General features: G+C 54.5%; 2 protein-coding genes across 5 annotated transcripts in view; one reads left to right on the plus strand and one right to left on the minus strand.

The window, feature by feature from the left end:
• The window catches only part of PPL (periplakin), a 44,351-nt gene extending 30,847 nt beyond the window's left edge, over window positions 1–13,504 (plus strand). Inside the window, exons 10-22 of the mRNA XM_032327438.1 lie at window positions 985–1,107; window positions 1,208–1,354; window positions 1,903–2,054; window positions 2,914–3,011; window positions 3,206–3,363; window positions 4,078–4,256; window positions 4,339–4,477; window positions 5,255–5,448; window positions 6,695–6,845; window positions 7,634–7,717; window positions 8,343–8,459; window positions 8,895–8,987; window positions 10,021–13,504. Of these exons, the coding sequence (XP_032183329.1) occupies window positions 985–1,107; window positions 1,208–1,354; window positions 1,903–2,054; window positions 2,914–3,011; window positions 3,206–3,363; window positions 4,078–4,256; window positions 4,339–4,477; window positions 5,255–5,448; window positions 6,695–6,845; window positions 7,634–7,717; window positions 8,343–8,459; window positions 8,895–8,987; window positions 10,021–12,684 (4,299 nt within the window). The 3' untranslated portion in view covers window positions 12,685–13,504. The remainder of the gene's footprint in view (window positions 1–984; window positions 1,108–1,207; window positions 1,355–1,902; window positions 2,055–2,913; window positions 3,012–3,205; window positions 3,364–4,077; window positions 4,257–4,338; window positions 4,478–5,254; window positions 5,449–6,694; window positions 6,846–7,633; window positions 7,718–8,342; window positions 8,460–8,894; window positions 8,988–10,020) is intronic.
• Window positions 13,505–13,654: 150 nt separating this feature from the next.
• UBN1 (ubinuclein 1) overlaps window positions 13,655–22,143 on the minus strand; it is a 39,275-nt gene continuing 30,786 nt past the window's right edge. The window contains exons 15-18 of one of the 4 annotated variants that reach the window (XM_032327441.1): window positions 19,869–21,086; window positions 18,312–18,555; window positions 17,948–18,037; window positions 13,655–15,894 (exon numbers count right to left, since the gene is read on the minus strand). In XM_032327441.1, coding sequence (XP_032183332.1) covers window positions 15,845–15,894; window positions 17,948–18,037; window positions 18,312–18,555; window positions 19,869–21,086 — 1,602 coding nt within the window. In that variant the 3' untranslated portion in view covers window positions 13,655–15,844. Of the gene's footprint in view, window positions 15,895–17,947; window positions 18,038–18,311; window positions 18,556–19,769; window positions 21,087–22,143 lie in introns of all 4 variants that reach the window. The other 3 variants (XM_032327439.1, XM_032327442.1, XM_032327440.1) reach the window with 3 other exon arrangements.

Here is a 22,143-nt window from a genome sequence, read left to right on the forward strand (position 1 = left end):
AGTGTGGGGTTTTCATTTTGGTAAAACATATAGGATATTTACCATTTTAGCCACTTTTATGAGCATGATGCAGTATTGTGCAGCCTTAACCTTGGGAAGGTTTTCATAACTTTTCTATCGTCCCGAACAAGAACTCTGTACCCATGAAACAATTACTCCCTACTCTCTCCCTCCTCCGACCGCCAACCCCTGGTAATCTCTAACCTATCTTTCTGTCTCTATGCATTTTCCTACTCTACGTTTTATGAAGGGGGACTCACAGCTTATGTGGCCTTTGGTGTCTGGCTGCTTTCACTTGACCCTGATGTTTTCAAGGCATGGCATGAATCATTCCCTTTTGTGGCCGAATCCTAGTCCATTGTATAGACAGACTACATTGTGTTTACCCATTCTTCATTGGTGGATACTAGCTGGTTTCCACAGGAATGTGTATTTTTAACAAGGGCTTGTCGCCTGATCTTTAGGACTGGGGACTCGAACTCAGGTGACATTCGTGTAACTGCTGGTTCAGTGTCTGGACCCTGCTGGTCTATGAGCTTCACAGGCGCCTCAGGGTCCTATTCACTGTTACAGCCCAGGAGAGAGCTAAGGGATTCCAGAGTTGATGGACTAAAGAATGGCCAAGAGAACTTTCAAGAACAAAGTGGGAGGCTGTGTTCCGTGTATCAAGACTTTGAAAAGTGTGGCATGAAATCAGGGTGTCCCTAGCTCAAAGAGAGGAATGAAATAGGAAAGAAAGCTTTAACAGTATGTATGTATGAACGCTTAAAATGTCCTAAAGGTTGCGTGCAGATTGGCAGGAAGGCACCTGGCCCAGGAGGCCCTCAGAAGCCAGCCAGGGAGGGTTGAGGCTCACACGAGCCTGTGGATTTAGCGTGACTGGGGTTGCCCACCCCTGGCCAGGGGTGGGCTTGAAGCCGCAGCCAGGATTGGCCGTGTCCTACTGGTTTCCTGTCTGTGATAGGACCGTCTGGTGTCCCCTAGTTCCACAAAGACATGAAGGATGCCCAGGACCTGTTGCACAAGGTGGACTCGGACCTGAACCAGAAGTACAACCCTGACTTCAAGGACCAGTACCAGATTGAGTTGCTGCTGCGGGAGCTGGACGTGAGTGATGGGCCCAGCCAGGGCCTCCTGCACCCCTCCCTGCAGCTCCCACCTGGGGGAGTGGGTGGTCTCACCTGGGCCCTCCCCCTGCTGCATTCAGGACCAGGAGAAGGCTCTGGACAAGTACGAGCATGTGGTGCGGGGCCTGCAGAAGCGAGGCCAGCAGGTTGTGCCCCTCAAGTACCGCCGGGAGACCCCGCTCAAGCCCATCCCCGTGGAGGCGCTCTGTGACTTTGAGGGTGACCAGGTGAGTTGCCGCCCAGGTGCCCTGGGTGCAACAGACAGGCTGGGCCCAGATCTGCCCCTTTCAGGTGATTGAGGAGCCTTAGGAGTGACAAAGCTGGATGCAGGGCCTCACACAATGTTTTTAGGGAACCTCTGTCCATCCCTGCAGTTGGGGTCACTCTCTGCCACCCCCCCCCCCACCGCAGTGTCCCACCAGCTGCCCTGACCTCTGTTCTACCAGCTGAGTCCTGTGTCCTGCCTAAACCAGTCACTGTGGCTCCAGATGCCGTTCACATTGGCCAGGCCTGAGTCACATGCCCACCCTGAGCAGTCAGGGGCTGGTGAGGGTGGGGGCGGCTCCTCAAAGGGAAGTCCAAGTGGGTGTTGAGACATCAGATCCCACATGTCTGCTTGCAGCTGGACCCTCCCTACACTCTACAGCGAAATGTCTTGGGGAGGGTCAGAGAGAGGGGCTAAGGCTTGGGAGGCTGGGGTGTGATGGCGATTGGGCTCCTGGTCACTGGCCAGGGCAGGTCTCTCCGTGCCCTCTGACCAGCCTGCCCCTGCCAGGGCCTGATCTCACGGGGCTACAGCTACACCCTGCAGAGCAACAATGGGGAGAGCTGGGACCTCACGGACAGCGCAGGGAATAAGCTGACTGCCCCCGCCGTCTGCTTCGTGATCCCCCCGACTGACCCCGAGGCCCTGGCTCTGGCGGACAGGTATGGGGCAAAGGACGGAGCCGGCAAGGGCTGGCACCACCCGCTGGGCCCCTCGGGCCCTATTCACAGCCCTGGGCATCCTTCCCAGCTTCAGGAGGCAACTGACACCCCATACCTGCACCCCCTTGGGGGCTCAAGTGGGACAGGAGCAGACCCCACTGGCAGGTTGACTTGCCAATGTCAGTATCAGGCTGCAGGCACAGTCCGCACTTGCTCTTCAAGTGCTTCTGGGTCTTTGCATAGGCTCTTCCCTCTGGATGCTTACTCCAGGCCTGGTTGGCTCAGGCCTCTTGAATTAAGACAGCTCCATGGTCACTTCTTCTGTGAAGCCTCCCCTGAATGTCCACTCCCCCTCCACCCTGGCTCAAGCACCTTCTCCCCCTGCCTGTAACTGCCGTTTATTAGAATGCTGTGCGTGTCAGTTACATGGCCGGGAGGGGCTCTTTGAGATTTGCCGTCTCCAGGGCCTTGTTCATTCAGTACCTGGTGCAGAATAAGTACCCAGCAACTCCTCTGTTCAGTGAGTGACTCAAGGAATGCTGTCACGTATTCATTCAGCAAGTGTTTATTGAGCACCTGCTGTGTACCGCTATCTCAGGAGTAACGTCTTGGTGGGAAAGACAAAGGAACAAAGAATTTTAGGTAGTAAAACTGGTTATGAAGAAGAGAAGGGCTGGCCTACCTGAACCCAGAAGTAAAGAAAGAATAGCATTATAGCAAACTTTCCACGTGTACCAGGTTTTGACTTCTCAAAGCATTTTGATGGGCCTGGTGACTCCCCTGGGCCATTTGGCCAGCCGCAGTCTGGGGCCCCATGGGTGCGCTGGCCCCGGACCCCAGCCGATTTTTGCACTCACAGCTTGGGCGGCCAGTACCGGAGCGTGCGGCAGAAGGCAGCCAGGAGCAGGAGCGCACTCCAGCAGCGGCATGAGGTGCTGAAGAAAGAGAATCCTGGAGGTGGGTGCTGGGGCCACGGTCCAGGGCTCTGGGTGGACAGGGAGGAGGGGATGGACACCAGGTCGGTGCTGCAGATGGGATAGCAGGAGACAGGCAGGACAGGGGTGGGGGAGGCTGGGCTATGTCCTCTCCCTGTGCCACAAGGCCCCCCTCTGGCTCCCCACTGCCACCTGACTCTGATTTCCTTCTGGCAGATGCCTCTGATCTTCAGGGGCGGCATCTGCTGGCTGGCTTGGACAAGGTGGCCAGAGATCTAGACCGGCAGGAGAAGGCTATCACAGCAATCCTACGGCCGCCGCTGGAGCAGGGCCGGGCTGTGCAGGACAGTGCCGAACGGGCCAAGGACCTTAAGGTACCGCCAGGCTGGTCCCGCCAGGGGGCCTTGGTGCTGGACAGGGACCACCTGTCCCATGTAATCATTAGTCCTGAGTGATGGCAGTGAGGGGTGCTGTTCTAGGCTGATGACCGAGGAGATGCCTGAGCCCCAGAACCCCCAACACAGCCCCAGGACAAAGGGCAAGCGAGGTTCATGCTGCTTCCACATGGCTCGTCACCTGCCGGCTCACGGCAGTAGAGATCACACCAGTAACCCGCCAGGTGGGAGGCTGCCAGGCATGGCGACCGCAGCTTCAAAATGAGAGCTGCTTGCTGGCTGCTTGACTGCAGACCTGCTCTCTTCAAGCCCGGGCCTCAGTGTGTTTAGAAGCATTCAAGGCCAGAGGAGGACAGGCACAGGGGTGGGTCATGGCCAAGCCCCACCACAACTCTTCCTGAGCTAGTTGGGAGTTACAGTCACCTGTGAATGGGGAGAGGAAAGGTACCCACCTCATGGGGTGGCCCCCAAAGACGGAGATCATTCACATGGTGTCTACAGAAGAGCAGTTGCTTGATAATTACCTGTTAAATTTCTGTCACTCCACTGTGCCAGAATTCCGGGGAACGCTCATTGGGGGCTGGCTCCACAGGGAGGGCCCAGGCTTCCCCAGCAGCTTCCTGTCCCGTGAAACCCCTAGAGGGTAGGAGGCTGCTGGACTGTGGCCAACTCCAGGGGCTTTGGTCCCCACAGAACATCACCAATGAGCTGCGGCGGATCGAGCCCGAGAAGGTGCGCAGCATAGCTGAGTGCGAGGAATTCGTGCAGGCCCTCCCGGGCAGCGGCACCGCCCCTTTGCTGAAGACCCGGGTGGAGGACACCAACCGCAAATATGAGCGCCTAGTGCAGCTGCTGGACTTGGCCCAGGAGAAGTGGGTGGCAGGCGGGCAGTGGGAGGTCGGGTGGGGTTATGGGGCCAGGCGGGCACCCCTCACTCCTGACCTGTGTCCCCAGAGTGGATGTGGCCAACCGCCTAGAGAAGAGTCTGCAGCAGGGCTGGGAAGTGCTGGCCACCTATGAGAAGCAGCTGACCCAGGACGACACAGTACCTGAGAGTGGCCGCGCCCTGGACAGCAAGAGGCAGGAGCTGGCAGTAAGTTTGGGGACCTGGGGTCTTGCAAGCCTTTCTCCCCACGTGCTCCCCGACCCCCTGCCTCTGAACAGATGGGGACAGAGGCCCTGAGTTACGGGGGCAGCGAGTCTGCAGGTTCTGAAAGGCTGTGGGGTGCCAGGTCAGAAGCTGCAAATGGAGGCCCATGGCACGAGTCCCAGCTGCTCGTGGGGCTTGTGGAAATCAGGAGCCTGGATTTAAAAGTATCCACGTCAACCGCCCCGATTTCCAGTGTCCCCGGACAAGCAGATCTGGCCCCTGGGCCGGCATGCTCTTGGAGCAGGTCAGCAGCCACGGAGCGGCCGCTGCCTCCAGCCCTAGCGCCCACTTTCTCTGCTCCGTTGGCCCTGGGCTGCTCGGCGTGTCTGCCTGCCTGTCGCCCGTGGGCACTCCAGCCCTCGGGAGGCCCCTCATTCACACACCCGCTCTCCTGCGGGGATCCTCACCTCAGGCCTGAGGCCTCGCAACTGGAGGGAGAGCAGCCGGTCATTCTGGTCCCGGTGCGATGTCACAGGGCACGCGCTGCCGAATGCAGGGTTTTCAGAGGTCAGGTTTTCCGGATTGTGTTGTGATGAAACCCAGCATTGCAGAAACCACCACCAGGTTTAAGAAGAAACACAGAAGCAAAGCCCCAGTCCCTTCCCACACCTGGGCTTACCTATCTGCCAAGGCAGAAGGCCCCCAACAGTTGGGGCAGCGCTGCCCTGGCCCTGGAAGCTCCAGCCACAGCACCCGCCATCTGCCTCTCTGCCCCGGCAGACCCTGGCCTCCGAGCTGCAGGCCCAGAAGGCCCTCCTCGCTGAGGTGGAGCGGAACCTGCAGGCAGCCAAGCAGTGCTCCAGCTCCCTGGCCAGCCGCTTCCAGGAGCACTGCCCGGACCTGGAGCGCCAGGAGGCCGAGGTGCTCAAGCTGGGCCAGCGATCAGACAACCTCCGCCAGCAAGCTGAGCTCAGGTGAGGAGCCTCGGGCAGGCCGCAGCCCCCGCTTAGCTGGTCTGCACCGAGGCTGCTGAAGGCTGCTTGTTTTCTAGAGTTTCTTTTTGAGAAAAGCAATAATACATGTACAAACTAAAAAACTCAAGGCAATTGTAACGACCAGCCCCTGTTCAAGAGAAGCATAGCTACCACTTTGTGTCCCCTTCCAAGAACGCTGAGGAGCTGGGGCAGGTGTGGAACACGGATGACAACACACACTGCGTCCTGCTTTTTCCTCTCCGCTTTGTTGGGGTCAGGCGTGAGTAAGTGGGATCTCTCCTCTTCTCCTCTCCCGAAGAGCTAGTACAGAACCGATCCTGCTTACTTAAATGCTAGGTAGAATTCACCAGTGGAGAAGCCATGCAGGCCTGTGAGTCATTTGTTATCGATGTGTGAGATTTTCACAAATTCAACCTTGTTACTAGGTATCCAGTTATTCTGGGTCATCTCATTCTTGGAGCAGGTCCGAGAGCTTGTGTCTTTCAAGGAATCTGTCCATCTCCTCAAGTGGGTGAATCGACTAACATAAAATTGTCCCTAATAACATTATTCTTTCATTGCTTCCAGGACCTGATGGGATGTACCCACCTCATTCCCAATGTTTTACCTTTTCTCATTTTATTTACGTATTATTTTTCCTTCCTGACCTTCCTGACCATGGGGAGGCTCATCAATTCACCGATCATTTTAAGGAACTAGCTTTGGTTTTAGTCCTTTTCTCTCCTGTTTTGTCTCTTCTTCCAGTGGCATCTGTTCTTAACCATTTCCTGCTGGTATTAGCTTTAGTTTGCTTTATTTTTTCTCCATTGTTGAGCTCTTCCTCCATTTCCAATAAAAGCACTGAAAATTGCGTATTTCCCTATAAGCATGGCTTTTGCTGCGTCCCACAAATGTTAATGTTTTTATTTATAGTAAGTTCAGGTTTCCTAGTGTCTCCAGGGGTTTCTCCTTGGACTTATGGGTTACTGAGGTCCTATAATACCCCACAGGCACCTCTCCCGGTCAGTATGCCTGGACCTACCTGTCCTTGACAGAGGCCACAGTGTATTCCAAGTTAACATTCCATAATTTCATTAACCACCCTCTTTTTGGGGAGTGTCTTGGTTTTGTTGGATTATACTTGATCCCTCCTGCTTGTAAACAATGAGTGGAGAGAACTTCTTTGAAAAAGTATAGGCAGTACCCACTGACGGTGGCAGAGGCCTGATGGGCTTTGTCTCAATAGGGCCCAGAGCCTGCAGAGTGCCAAGGCTGCGTATGAGGACTACCGCAGTGGCTGCGACCACGTGCTCCAGTTCTTGTCCCACATCCCCAGCTATGAGCCCCAGGAGACAGACAGCCTCAGCCAGATGGAGACCAAGCTGAAGAATCAGAAGGTAGGGCAGCTGCCTCTGTGTTCATAGGCCTATAGTGGCACGGGGGGGCTCGGAGGGGACCCAGGCAGTGGCTGCCGCCTACCCCAACAGAAGAGGGCAAAGGCCTGGCAGAGCTGTGTCCTCAAGGGACCTTGGCCCTGCCTGGCCCCAGAACCTAACTATGAGAACGAGAGCAGTCTCACTCCTTCCTCGGTGCCCAGCACAGGGCCTGGCCCAGCGTGGACCATCCGAGCAGGGTGGCTGACTGAGCCAACGGTCATAGTTCCATAAGGGGGGCGCTTGTGGTGAAAGGTCCCGTCCGTGTCCAGAGTTCAGAGTCCTGGTTCCTTGGAAGGCAGCAATCTTGGACTCAGGGACAAGGGACATGGGACGCCAACAGCCTAGATTCAAAGCCACATTCTACTCCTAAGAGCTGTGTCCCCATGGGCAAGTCACTGAACCTCCCTGTGCCTTGGTGTCCTCCTCCACTGGAGAGGGTGATGGGGCTTCCCTCACAGGGCGGCTGGAAGATTAAATGAGGTAATGCAAGCAAGGTAGGAGAACAGTGCCTGACGTTCCAAAGTACTCAGTAAACACTGGTTTCCAGGCAGACTCTATTCTCCTCCTGGCCCTTCTTCATAGGGCTGGAGAACTGTTTTCTGTGACAAACAGCTGTACACAAGGAAGCCATTCATTGTACTTTGTGCTACAGAAGAATGTCAGATTTAAGGAATCTAACTCCTCTGTCAAGCTGGGTTTTTTTTTTTTCCCCCCCCAATTTGATGTTTAAAGTCTCTGTTGTTTTACAGAACCTGCTAGATGAGATAGCAAGAAGGGAGGAGGAAGTTCACACAGTCTGCGCGCACTCCCGGCAGTACCAGCAAGCTGTCAAGGTGAGCCTCTTCCCGCCAGGTGCGCTGCACAGGGACATCCTGGGCCGGGCCCAGCGGGCCTCCTGTCAACCGGCACGACCTTGGGGACAACAGGAGGCTATCAGACACTTCCAGAAAAGGGATTTCTACTGCTCAGAGCAGTACACAGGGAGAATTTATCCTCAAGGGGAAAATTACCAAAGAACAACAATGGAAGATAAACAAAATCATTCTAACAGCATTATTTACAAAAGCAAAAGAGAAACTAGAAATCCCCGAAATGGCAGGCAGCAGAGAAGCGGCCAGGCGCGTTCTCCTTCCCCCACTTGCTGGATTAGGGTCACCACACTGACGGAGGAGGAGGATCAGGAGGCGCCGGGGTGAAAAATGGCTACGGCGCCGCAGCAGAGCGCCACGCTCAGGGACAGAGGGACCGCTGTGTGGGGGCGCGAGGGGCAAGTGCGGGCACTTTTGGTTGGGTCCTAGGTTGTTCAGGGACACAGCTCGGTGCTGCTGGTGGATCGATGCTTCTCACAACCTCCTGGCAGGTGACGCAGCTGCGCAGACCTCTGCCGGCCGCTGCGAGGGGCACAACGGTTCGGACTCCGCTGCCCTTGCCCCCCTGCCCCATCTCTCTCTCACCCAGGACTACGAGTTAGAAGCAGAGAAGCTAAGGTCCCTTCTTGATCTGGAGAATGGAAGGAGCAGCCATGTGAGCAAGAGAGCCAGGCTCCAGTCCCCTGCTGCCAAAGTGAGGGAAGAGGTGAGCTCTGCGGGCTGCCGGGGCCTCGGAGATGGACACCCAATAGGGAAAGTGGCCTGAGAAGCCCTTCTGGGAGCTAACATGCTCAGTAAGAAAAGATAATGAACTTGTTCTCGGGCGGGAACGCTGATCTACCTGGAAAGGCTGCTGGAGGTATCTGGGCCAGAGCCATGCATTTGGGAGGCTCCCACTTTACCCTTCCTGAGTACACACGGACGGAGAGCTGATACTCCTACACACAAGAACTTTAGGGCACAGAGGCAGGGACTTAGGCTTCTCCCTCTAAATCCAGTTTCTCCACCAGCTCAGACTACATCCAGCTCCAGGCAGCAAGAGGCCAGAAGCCACTCACTGTCCCCAAATTTCAGACTTTTGCAAACACTGTCCAGCTCACTCTGGCTTAGCCTGTTGACTCCTGTTTGCTGACTCCTGTAGGAAGCGGCTCTTGCTGCCAAGTTCACAGAAGTTAATGCCATCAACAGACAGAGGCTGCAGAATCTGGAGTTTGCTCTGAGTCTCCTGAGACAGGTAATGGATGTTCTTAAATGTTTTTTTCTTTTAAGATTTTCTTTTAGGGCAGAGGAGAAGGGGAGAGAGAATCCCAAGCAGACTCCTCACACAGCTCGAAGCCCGATCCGATGACCCCGAGAAGACCACTTAAGCCGAAATTAAAAGTCGGTTGTTCAACCCACTGAGCCCCCTAGGCACCCCTCTTAGTAAGACATTTTGCTCAACACTATGCCAGCAGGTGAGAAATAAGGCTCCTTCTGTTTCCAAGAAACAGTCTGTGAGCTGGTGGCAGTGTCCCTTGCTAACGTGGCTGGATAGCACGAGGCCAAGTACTGGCCCCTGCCAATGCCTCTGCTGACACGAATGCGACAAGTGTGCCATCCACCGAACACGTGCTGAGTGCCCAGGAGCACGTCGCGTATATTCAGAAGCCCGCGTCTGTCCGGCCACACAGTGGAAAATGAAGTAGCAGCACTGTGGAATTTGCTGTCCCTACTAAGTGCAGAATGGGGGACAGCCATCTGTGCGGGACAGATGCACGTCTCCAAGATGCCCCACAGCCTCTGGGAACATGACCAGAGGCCGGTAGCAGGGTGTAGTTTCACTTCATGCTCTTTGGCTGAAAAATACTTTATCACTTAAAAAAACCACTTGTTTTGAGGCACCTGGGTGGCTCAGTGGGCTAAGCCGCTGCCTTCGGCTCAGGTCATGATCTCAGGGTCCTGGGATCGAGTCCCGCATCGGGCTCTCTGCTCAGCAGGGAGCCTGCTTCCTCCTCTCTCTCTCTGCCTGCCTCTCTGCCTACTTGTGATCTCTGTCAAATAAATAAATAAAATATTAAAAACAAACAAACCAAAAAAAAACACTTGTTTTTACCATTTTCAAAAGTAACCCTAGAACTCCAGTGACCTTGGCACCGAGGGAGTCTTGGGGGTCACGGGACCACCAGTCTGACCTGTTCATCATAGGTGACCGAGGTGCTCTCGGACCAGGCGGGAACGAGCCGGGCAGAGCGTCCGGCTATAACCACGCACTGTCTTCTCCTCCTCAGCAGCCGGAGGTGGGAGCGAGCCATGAGAGCCTGCAAGGGAGCGCACCGGGCTCCACAGCGGATGAGACGTGGAAGGTTCAAAAGGAGCTGGATGAGGAGATCGAGCGGCGGCAGCAGCTGGAGAAGGAGGTCAAGAGCGCTCAGGAAGAGATCCAGACTCTGAAGCAGCGGAGCCCCCAGGAAGCGGTGGTGAAGAAGGAAGTGCTGAAGAAGGTGCCAGACCCTGCCCTGGAGGAGAGCCTCCAGCAGATGCAGCGGAGCCTGGGCGAGGAGCAGCACAAGAACCGGCAGCTGCAGGAGGAGCTGGAGGCGCTGCGGCGGCGGCTGCGCGTGCTGGAGCAAGAGACGGGGGACGGGGGGCAGGAGTACGTGGTCAAGGAGGTGCTGCGCATCGAGCCGGACAGAGCCCAGGCGGACGAAGTCCTGAAGCTGAGGGAGGAGCTGGAGGAGCTGCGGCGGCAGAAAGGCACCCGGGAAGCAGAGGTGGCCCTCCTGCAGCAGCGCGTCGCGGCCCTGGCCGAGGAGAAGAACCGGGCGCAGGAGAAGGTCACCGAGAAGGAGGTGGTGAAGCTGCAGAGCGACCCCCAGCTGGAGGCGGAGTACCGGCAGCTGCAGGAGGCCCAGCGGCGGGAGGGCAAGCTCCGGGAGGAATGTGAGGAGGAACTGACCTTCCTGCAGGACAAGCTCAAGAGGCTGGAGAAGGAGCGGGCCATGGCTGAGGGCAAGATCACCGTGAAGGAGGTGCTCAAGGTGGAAAAGGATGTGGCGACCGAGAGGGAAGTCAGCGACCTCAAACGCCAGTATGAGGATGAGGAGGCCAAGGCTCGCGCCAACCAGAGGGAGAAGACAGAGCTGCTCCGCAAGATTTGGGCCTTGGAGGAGGAAAACGCCCGAGTGCTGGTGCAGGAGAAGGTGCGGGAAATCGTGCGGCCGGACCCCGAGGCCGAGAGGGAAGTGGCCGACCTCCGCCTGGAGCTCGTGGAGCAGGAGCGCAAGTACCGGGCGGCCGAGGAGCAGCTGAAGAGCTACCAGAGCGAGCTGGAGGCACTCCGGAGGCGGGGCCCCCAGGTTGAGGTCAAGGAGGTGACGAAGGAAGTCATCAAGTACAAGACCGACCCGGAGATGGAGAAGGAGCTTCAGAGGCTCCGGGAGGAGATTGTGGACAAGACGAGACTCATTGAAAGGTGTGATTTGGAAATCTACCAGCTGAAGCAAGAGATCCAGTCCCTGAAGGACACCAAACCCCAGGTGCAGACCAAGGAGGTGGTCCAGGAGATCCTCCAGTTCCAGGAAGATCCCCAGACCAAAGAGGAAGTGCAGTCCTTGCGCACCAGGCTGTCAGAGGAACAGAAGAAACAGGTGGATCTGGAAAGGGAGAGGGCCTCCCAGGAGGAGAAGGTCAGGCAGAAGGAGGAGGAGCTGTCCCAGGTGAAGGAGAAGGTGGTCCAGCAGGAGGTGGTCAGGTACGAGGAGGAGCCCAGCCTGCGTGCGGAGGTGAATGCCTTCACCGAGAGCATCGATGTGGAGCTGCGCCAGATCGACAACCTCCGTGGGGAGCTGCGGCGGCTGCAGCGCAGGCGCGCGGAGCTCGAGCGGCAGCTGGAAGAGTTGGAACGGGAGAGGCAGGCGCGCAGGGAGGCCGAGCTGGAGGTGCAGCGCCTGAAGCAGCGGCTGGCCGACCTGGAGAAGGAGGAGGGGGAGGCCCGGGAGAAGGTGACCCTCAAGCAGAAGGTGGTGCTACAGCAGGACCCCCAGCAGGCCAGAGAACACTCTCTGCTCCAGGTCCAGCTGGAGGAAGAGCGGCACCGGCGGCAGGTCCTGGAGAGCGAGCTGGAGACCCTGAAGAAGAAGCTAGTGAGCCTGGAGCAGATGGAGGTCAAGGAGAAGGTGGTCTTCTCTGAAAGCATCCAGGTGGACAAGGGCGACACGGAGCAAGAGATCCGGAAGCTCAAGAGCAGCCTGGAGGAGGAGAGCCGGAGCAAGAGGGACCTGGATGCGGAGGTGAGCCGGCTGGAAGCCAAGCTGTCGGAGCTGGAGTTCTACAACTCCAAGTCCTCCAAGGAGCTGGACTTCCTGAGGGAAGAGAACCACAGGCTGCAGCTGGAGCGGCAGAGCCTACAGCTCGAGACCCGGCGGCTTCAGTCAGAAATTGAAATGGCGTCAACAGAAACACGAGACCTGAGAAACATGACGACGGCAGACTCTGGAAAGAACCTGGACTCCAGACTGTGGTCCCTGGAGAGAGAACTGGACGACCTCAAGAGGCTCTCCAAAGACAAAGACCTCGAGATCGATGAGCTGCAGAAGCGTCTGGGCTCCGTGGCCGTCAAGAGGGAGCAGAGGGAGAACCACCTGCGGCGCTCCATTGTGGTCATCGACCCTGACACAGGCCGGGAGCTGTCCCCGGAGGAAGCCCACCGGGCCGGTCTCATCGACTGGAACATGTTTGTCAAACTCCGGAGCCAAGAGTGTGACTGGGAGGAAATATCAGTGAAGGGCCCTACCGGAGAATCCTCCGTGATCCACGACAGGAAGTCCGGCAGGAAGTTCTCCATCGAAGAGGCTCTGCAGAAAGGAAGGCTGACCCCAGCTCAGTACGACCGCTACGTCAACAAGGAAATGTCCATCCAGGAGCTGGCTGTCCTGGTGTCTGGGCAGAAGTAGGCATAGCCTGGCCCTCCGTCTTCTCAGAAACCTACCCCGTACCACTGTGTCTTCTCCCTGGCCCTGTGCAGGCTGCTGACCTGTGCAGAGCTGAGCACGTCCCCCAAGCCCTCGCTGTCCCTCAACCTGGGGGAGGGACCACTTCATCCTCTGATGATCAGACGACCACAATGCCCCTCTTCTGTCCCTTTTCCTACACACCTCCATCAGTAGTCTCCTCATGTGACATCTGGAAGCAATCCGAAAAACTACTAAAGCACATGACGACTGCAACAGGCAAGCCCACTCCAAGGACCGGCTTTCACACCCCAGGTAGGGAGACTCTCAGGCAAAAAGGCCTCCCTCCCTGACACCTTTCCCTATATCAAAGGACTGGGCCCCTCCGGGCTGCTGACCTGCATTCACATGCCCCCTCTGGGTTCTGGCTGACAGCAGACTTTCTGTCAGCGGCCTCCTGGTAGGAGAGATCCAGGTTCTAGGCCAGAAAAGCTGCAAAGAAACCAGAACAACGCCTGGCCTTCAGTGCTCGAGTGAAGGTAAACTGTCAGCCAGACTGTCCCAGGAAAATGTACCATCAGATAAGGTGTTGTGGTTCTGAAGTTAAAGTATTTTCGTAAAGAACTGCGTTGCTGTTAGCCTTAGTTTCAGTGCCTTATAAGTCTTCTTACCAGCTCACTGGTATTTAGGTATACTAACTATACACTTGATTTTTCACCAAAAGAATTTTAGGTTCTCTGTTATCTCGTGTATTATGTAAGAAAATGGGACTAGGGAACTCTATTTATAGTGCAAAAATAAAAACCTGGTGGCTTCATTCTAACTCCATAGTGTGTCCTCTTCTTTTGCACATGAGGTTTATTATTTCCCTTGCTCCCTCTTGGCTTTTGGCCAAAATGAATATTCCTCATCTACCAGCTCCTAGGGGAAGAAGAATTAGTTGCAAAAAAGGTAGAGAGAATGAGAAACAATGTTCTGGAAACCTTGAAACAATTTATTGAGTTGCTTTATACAAGATTAACAATTTCCACACCACCCCCCACACCAACAAAGTCGCGCCGCACAAAAGCCACAGCTCCTCTCACACCTCAGGAGCAGCTGGCCGCACCGAGGGCAGCCCCGCAGCCCCCGGCCCCGGAGCCCGCTCTGCCTGCCGGTCTGCCCGGCCATGGCTGTGAAAGTCATTCACTCTTTCATTACCACAAATAAAGCATAAACAAGAAAAAGAAATCTCATAAACTCCCCATCAAAGAAACGTTTCCCTGAGGCAAGAGGCATCACTAGATTCCTAAAAATGAGGGTACTCTGCTCCAGCTGCACACTCAATGGTACATGGGGAGGAGGGAGCGCTGCAGGGAAGGGACCTCGGGTGTTCTCGGGTGGAGAAGCCTGGAGAGTTCCCACTGCTCAGTGTTCACGGGCGGCCTCTGCGCGGCTCTGAGCTCAGCAATACAAATCTCTTCTTTGGCTCTTTTGCTACTACCTAAGACTATTCTGTAAACAAACTGGAAACCCAAGTTGCAAAAAATAGATATAATGAAGGGAAGGAATCCACTCTAGCCCGATGTGAAACACATGTTGGTTCTTACGTTATTTAAAAAAAAAAAAAAGGGGTGGGGATCGGGGGAGGAAAAAAAACCAAACAGCAGAGGCCTAGCCGGACGGCTGACAGAGGTGTTGCTCCGCTGGCAACCAGGCAAAGCTCTGCATGAACTGGGAGTTACTGAGCACTGTACCCTGGAAGGCAGGAACCAAGAGCGCAGCCTGTGTCTCCACACAGGCACACATTCTGAGGAGGCGGAGAACTCTCCGTGTTTGCAATCACTTAGCCGAAGCAGTCAGTTCAGACACCCTTGTGGCACATACTTCACAGGACAGGCAAATGCCCTCCCCATCCTTGTGAAGCAGCCATGGGCTGAGTGCGCTCCGGGTCGCGGTCCTAGTCTGTCTCTGACGCGCTCGCCAAGCTCATGGGGGCACCACCCTTAGGTCAACGCACAACCCTGCTGCCGGGAGCGCTCCAGGACGGCGAGGCCTGTTTCTACATGGCAGACGCTTCACAAAGGTCTGTTCCTGCAGCTCTGCCTGAGAACGGTTTCTAAATAAAACAAACTGGAATGTCTTGAGACTTGGAACCCCTCATATCCTTGGCCCTCCAAGAGATGAAGGGCTTTGGGGCTCTGCAGTCCACCTGTATGAACCTGGAAAAAACAAAATGGGGGCCCTGGCTGTACTGGGACCTGGGATTTGGGGGCCCAGATGACCTTCAAGTCAGGACGGCACAGATTATGATGTGCAACTGTAAAAAACTCAAACTGGCTATGTCTTAAATACAGACATATCTTAAAAAAGTCTTCATCTGAGATCCACTCAGAGGGCTGAATGGACGTGTGTCTAATTCTGCTCCACCAAAAAGGCACTGGAATTATGTCTTACTATAATATGACATGCGCAAAGCAGTCCCATTCTATCCAATGCGTTAATGGTAATGACGAAATCTGGACCAAAATAAGTGTCTTTAAAAATCCTGTCACAACTGTTGAATCTACAAAGGTCTTTTCTCTGAAAGAGCTTCATTGTCATGTTCAGCAGAGAAGCTGGCCCCCACCATGATAAGCACACGTTAGATGTTCTGAGTATTTTTCTAAAAAAAACAAGGTAAGTCTCCCAGCTGTATATGAGCTGGGGTTTTTGTCCTGTTGAGCACACAGCCTGAGGATGGGATGGACATCATGACCACTCAAGGATCCTGCTGTCGCCAGGAGTCCTGGAGCCCAAGGGCACCAGGAGCTACTCTGGTCAAATGCCAGGGGTCAGGCGGATTTAAAGCGTGTGTGCCAACTGCTCCGCCCTGACACCAGAGCATCGTACATGACCCAGCACGCGCCCTAGCCCAGAGCTGCCCCTCCAACGATTGTCCACGACAGAGCCACGGAGCCACAGAGCCCAGAGCACCAGGCCAGTCAGTGCCTCTGGAGAAGCCCAGGGCTGCTCCCCTAACAGAAGGCACATCACAGTGCCAAGAGACGCTCCACTTAGCACTCACACCTTCTCCAGAAGAAAACCAATCGGCAGAACGAGCATAGTGATTATCCAGTTTCTGAGACCTACTTGTTCAGCTTCCGCCCAGACATAAGTGAGCTGGGCCTCTCCTCTGAAGACGTCATAATTTCCGTGGTACACCGGGCCCCTTTCCATGAAGCTGAGAAGCGTCTGGAAAAGAGTAAGCAAAAGACACAAGTCTTTCAGGATCTCTGATTCCCTTAAAAGGGTGGCAAGAACAAAACCTCAAGGAGCTCACTCAGATAGCAAAAGCCCCCGAATGTTGTGTGTTCTAAGGCTTCAATGAGCCCAAAATCCCACGGCAGAGATAGAGGGCACAGTCACTTGCAGCCGCTCCAGTGTGCACGGCACCCTGAGCTCTGTGCCAGAGCCGCTTGCATTCCCAGCCAACACCACCCCCTGGCACGCCGGACTCCGCCCAAGCAGCAAGGAGCGCTCTCACCAGTAAACCCCTCAGGCCCTACAAAGACAAGTTCAAAGGCGCTAGCATTCTGAGTCTGCATGAGAAAGAAAGCAAAGCAGACACAGTCACACAGCTGGAATAAGCAGGCAGCTTTTCATTTACAACCACTCAGTATAATCCTCCAACGGTGAAGAAGGGCTAAAAGAGACAGAGATGGTCTAAGAAAGTGCTTTCCTTTGGCTGTTGAAAATACCACAGGCCAACAGTCATGTTTCCAATGGCTCTTCAATTATTTTGTTTCAATTGTTTTGTTTGAAGTGTGACATGCCCGAAATCAAGCAGAGGCAGTGCCTGCCATCTTTCGAACCACACACTCTCACCCAGGTGGCTCTGTGACCCACCCCCACATTATCCTCTTAGCTACTACAGTAGCCACCAGTTTGCGGAGTTAAGTCCACTGAGCTACAGCTTCTCTGGAAGAAAATGGAGTCACTGTTCATACAGGCTTAGCACCTTGGTTCCTTCCTCTAAAGAAGCAAAATTTTCATCTTGACAATTGTCGATCCATTCTTATGCCCAGACAGCCTCTGGCGTTCACCAGGAATGCATCAGCCTCGGGACACAGGGGCCAGAGACCCACAGCAAATCTGGAGACAGACACAGACTTGGGAGTTGTCGGCCACAGGCATGTCTAGCCAGGCAAGCTCCCTGTCTCACTCCCAGCCCAGCACCTGTGCACCAGGGCTACCCAGGCTCAGCTTCCTGAAGAACGGCTGTGCCGGGACTGACACAGCCTCCCTGGTTCTCTCTGGAGCAGGTCTAGAGTAGTAAGAAGAGCAGTAGGCCAGAACCAAGATCCCGGGAGGCTTCCCACCAGCATCCCATTAGGTGTCTTGAAGAATCATGTTCCAGGGGCGCCTGGGTGGCTCAGTGGGTTGGGGCCTCTGCCTTCAGCTTGGGTCATGATCCCAGAATCCTGGGATCGAGCCCCACATCGGGCTTTCTGCTCGGCGGGGAGCCTGCTTCCTCCTCTCTCTCTCTGCCTGCCTCTCTGCCTACTTGTGATCTCTGTCAGATGAATAAATAAAATCTTAAAAAAAAAAAAAAAGAATCATGTTCCAGCACAGGGCAAGGCCCATCACTTACTGTGAAGGTGCCAGCTGGGACATCTGTGCTGCCTTCTCACAGCAATACCCTACCCCTTTCTGAAATCTACTGATCTACAGAGATGAGAAGCAGGAAAAAGAATGCTGTCCTGGGTCCTGCTGTGTTCCCTAACATCTGCCTTCACCCTGAACTTAACTGGAAGATCCTCCTCTCTGGCACATATGGTAGCATCACAGGTTAGGGTCCCTCCTAAGACCTAGCCCTTGTCACCTTGCTGCTGTTTGGGCTCTCCCTTTTACTTAAAGTTTAGCTGGCAGCACATGAAAGGTGCAGCAGTTTAAATGTAAAGGCCTTTCTGTGCCCCAATTAGCCCTTGGATATTAGCACTGATGTGAGTACCTACTTTAGCTAAGGGATTCCCCTGCCTCGAACACAGGACATTGCAACCCCCTCTATGATCACAGCGGGTAAGGGGGACCCAGTAGCAGTTTGAAGTGGGGAACAAGAGGAAATTTCAAAGTGGAAGCCTAAGTCAGTGAGCACCCAAAGAGCCACAGCCTTGAAGGACAAACCAGGACAACACAGTAACAACAAGCTGAAGACACTGAACTCCCTGGCAGCAGATAAGGCATCTAAAGGTGGGGAGCACAATGGCGTATGGGGTGCATGGCACTCTGATCACCTGGCAATTACCTGGCAGACTCTGCGGGATGTGGGTAGACACGGCAGCGTGTGGGAGAGGCGCTGCACGGGGTGGGCTGGAGTGCAAGCCAGCCAGGAGACCTGAGAGAAAACAGGAGGGGAGAAAAGAACAAAACACACACATTGAAGACAGGAACAGAAAAGCAGCTTCGGTGGTCGAGAGCCCAGACAACCTCCTGGACCAGTTCTGGGGAGGGGGTGCTCGGCATGGTTCCCAGGAACGCTGCCCATGGTCGCACACCAGACAAACACAGGAACCCAGCACATGACAACAGAACTCATCAGTTCATCACAGCACAGGCACTGGGGAACCTTCTGTCCCTCCAGCATGAGGAGAGAGGAAAGCAGCACTTACTATGGTTGAGGCCGTGGTGGAATGTCCCAGGGGCAGGACCCGTGACGATGGCATCCTTGGAAACCCCTGCTTTGGCAGAGGACTCGGCGCTGAAGGAGAGCACGTGGAGGGGAAACTGGGAGATGATCCCCAGGGAGTTGGAGTTCATGGCTCCGGGCAGTTTCGGGCTGCCAGACTTGTAGGATGCAGACAGCAGATTTAAGGGCGAGGAACTGGCCAGCAGCACAGCCCCACTCGTTCCTTTCTGGGGAGGAAACACGGCATGGTCAGAATGCTCTGTCTGCAGCTCACTCACAGACCAAGGCTGGTAATGGACGTGCAGGGCGGGGACCCACCCACAGACCACCCCTTATGAAGGTGCCCTGTGCTCTGCTGCCCCAGCGGAAAGGAAGAGAACAGTCTCTGAACTGGTGTGGAATGGCTCCTAGGACAGTGTTCACTTGAAAAGTTGGGTATTAAGTATGCCTCCTTTGTGCAAGGAAGAAAGGGTATCTTCTGTAGACATCAACAGACGTAAGCATATACAAACACTGGTGTGTCCACACTTATATACATAAAGTATACACATATATTGGGGCACCTGGGTGTCTCAGTGAGTTAAAGCCTCTGCCTTCGGCTCAGGTCATGATCCCAGGGTCCTGGGATTGAGCCCCAGTTTGGGCTCTGCTCAGGAGGGAGCCTGCTTCCCCCCACCCCACCCGCCCCTCTTTCTGCCTGCCTCTCTGCCTACTTGTGATCTCTGTCAAATAAATAAAATCTTCAAAAAAACCAAACAAACCCATATACATATATATTTTCATGTATTGATCTTTGTTTTTAGAAAGAAACAGGAAAAACACGGACCTAAGAAATACAGTCACCTCGCAGGGGAGGTAGGACAAGACAGAGGCAGTTAACAACTTGCCTCAAACCTTTCTACAGTTTTGTTTTTAAACCACATAACCTTTTTATATATTGGAAAAATGAAAACATTTTGACTGAAGTTCAAATTTCATTTTGAATGAAAACATATATTGGAAAATGAAAACATGCTCTCTCCCAGGTCCCACCCTGCATCCAAACTTCTTGTAATTACCCACAGGCAACCCTCATTAACCACTGCATTCTGTCAAAATGCCTTTGTCTGACCTGCAGAGTCCTTTAAAATCCAGCCAAAAGAATCACTTTTCCTGGGGCTTGAACATCTCCACAAAGCTGATGACCTGAGAGGTGACAGCATTTTCATTTAGTTGTTTGGAGAGATGGACAAGTAGGAGGCCATGAAAAATGAAAGGAATTATATGGCTTGTTCTATACTACCCACGATCATAGCATCCCTGCAAACCAGTCCTTTCCCTCTGCTCATCCTCAGGAGAAGTTTCAGGCTCTCCTGGGATTCCTACACCAGAAAAAGAAAAGGAAAGACCTGAAAACAGGAAGCCCAGTCCTCCTTCCAATCTTCGGGCTCACTGTTCCTACCTGACCTTCAGTGTCAGATCTCACTCTCCGAGCAGGGCAAGGCAAGCGGCCCTGTCCACAAGACCCACGAGGGGCGGGCTGCTGTGCCAGGACACTCACTGGCAAGGAGGTAGACGATGTCACGCTGCTAACCGCGCTGGATTTTAGGGAGGAAGTCAGTAGCTTTGCCACTCCCTGGGTCCCACCACTGGAGTCTCCATTTGGACCACCTGGAGGGGCCACCAGGGTCAGCTTCTGGGAAACAGGTGGTTTTTTCACTGCAGAGCCTGGGACAGGTCTGCTGGCAGACTGTCCTGTAGAGGGAGGCTGTACACCGGGGAGCAGGTTCCCGGAAGTAGAACTCTGGACTGATGTTCCTCCAGAGGAAGAGCTGCCGGAAGAAACCCCATGTTTAGAGACAGAGCTGGCAAAGGGACTATTCTTGTAAGATGGCCCTGAAGAGCCGGCTGAGTGCTGTTTTGCTGGATGGCTCAGGGCGGTAGAAGACGAGGCTGGGGTCTTATGAGAGTTGCTGCTGGAGGCTGGTGTGCCTCCTGAAGAGGATGGCGTGGAGGGATGGAAGCTCTGGCCTTTGGTTGCTGTCTTCACAAGCTGGAGGAGGGAACGATGGCACTGGGGGGATGAAGGCTTTGGGCCCTGAAGCTTATTGACGAAAGGAGCTGGAGGGGTGAAGCTCTTCTGCTGTTGCGTGCCTGCATGAAAAACTTTGACCTGGGGGCCAGGCACAGGAGGTGCCGCTTGGGGTGCGTGAGACGTCCGCGGCAAGCCGTGGTGCTTTGCTTTGGACTGGTGCACTTCTGACAGGCCCTTGCTGAGCGTAGCCTGACAGGACAGCTCTTTGTAGCCAGAGCTCTCTGGTTTTTTCTCCTGAGAGGACTGCCCCAGTGCCAAAGCCTGTTCAGCCAGAAAATTGAGTGGAGACTGCAGAGAACTAGAGGCTGGCGGGGCAGAAAGGCCGGGCTTCGCAAAGTTCCTCTTCTCTTCCGAACACACAACGCCCAGCATCTTCTCCCCGGGTACTTTTGAGGACGCCGGCAGTGGGAACTCAGAGCTCCCACCTGCTCTGCTGCTCAGCCCGGCCAGTTCCTTAGACACCACCTCCAAGGAGGAGGCCGAATTACGGACCAAGTCTCCATCCAATGAGTCCTCCAGGTTGATAGGAGCAGGATTAGCAAGACTGCCAGACGCCTGGGTTGGGTGCTCCCTGTTTGCAGCCCCACTGCTCAGGCCTCCCACATGTTCTGAAGGCAAAGCCAGGGGGCCGCCCATCTGGCCTGGTGGGATGGAAACCTTTTTATCAGGCTTAGTAGATGATTCCTAAAGGAAAGGAGAAATCCTGATGTTTAGAAATGTCCAAAGGTGCCAACAATGGTCCTGTGGTGAGAACACAAATGTGAGATCACCACAAGGCCAAAAGAACCAGACCTTCCTGCATAATCACAAAACAAGACAGGAAGAGAACGGTTGCCATGCCTGCTTGGACTTAAAAGTGCTTATCTCCTTCACCCCCTCTGGTTTCAGGCTGGCTGGCTGGGGCGGGGCTTACCCAGCATGCCTTCTTGCTAGGTACCCATCCACCCACAGAGAAACTCTTCTTGGTTTCTGAAAAAGTGTAAGACTTGAGCAAGGAGATGTTCCCCTACTGGCCTCACAGTGTCTCAGGGTACTCCCAGCCACAATCAGAAAATGATGCATGGCACGAGAACTGCCTTAGCTTTCTTTTCCTCCTTGGTCTTCTCCAGCATGTCTCCTCAGCTGGGTGCAAAGGAAAAGTCCCGTCATGGGAGTGGGAACAGGGTCTATCTCATCACTCTCACACCCCAGGTGCTTCCAATTTTAGTTTATGCGCTGCCAAGCACTCACATCCCAGGTGCTTAATGCAGTTCATTTGAGACCCTGTAGGACCTCAACAGATACTGTAGAATACAGAATTTACACAGCTTATTCTCATGGACTATTTACGTACAGTTAAGGGCACTGTAAAGCCTCATGAGCTGTTAAAATTTTTGGTAAAACAGCAATCTTTACTACACTGAAAGGCTTCTGTAATGCCCAAGATGGTTTTTAGTTCCATCTCCTGCCAGGCAAACACAACAAAGCACCTGTCCCTTCTGGTGCAGCTCCAGGCAAACCCGCACCCGGCGAGTGGACCCGCACCCAGCGAGCAGTGTTCTTCCACGGAAAGAGGACCACCACATTGTCAGACCTTCACATCAGCAGAGGCTCTTCACTCCTCAGAGGGCTGTTCGGCAGACCTCATTTAAATCCAACCACTGCGGCCGCTGCCACCGCCGCCACCACCACCACCACCCCAGGAACGGACCAGGAGAGTACTGTATCCTAGAACTAAGGCTGGAAGGTACTAAGTGGCCCA

Source organism: Mustela erminea, chromosome 20 (assembly GCF_009829155.1).
Source record: "Mustela erminea isolate mMusErm1 chromosome 20, mMusErm1.Pri, whole genome shotgun sequence".
NCBI classification, from domain to species: domain Eukaryota; kingdom Metazoa; phylum Chordata; class Mammalia; order Carnivora; family Mustelidae; genus Mustela; species Mustela erminea.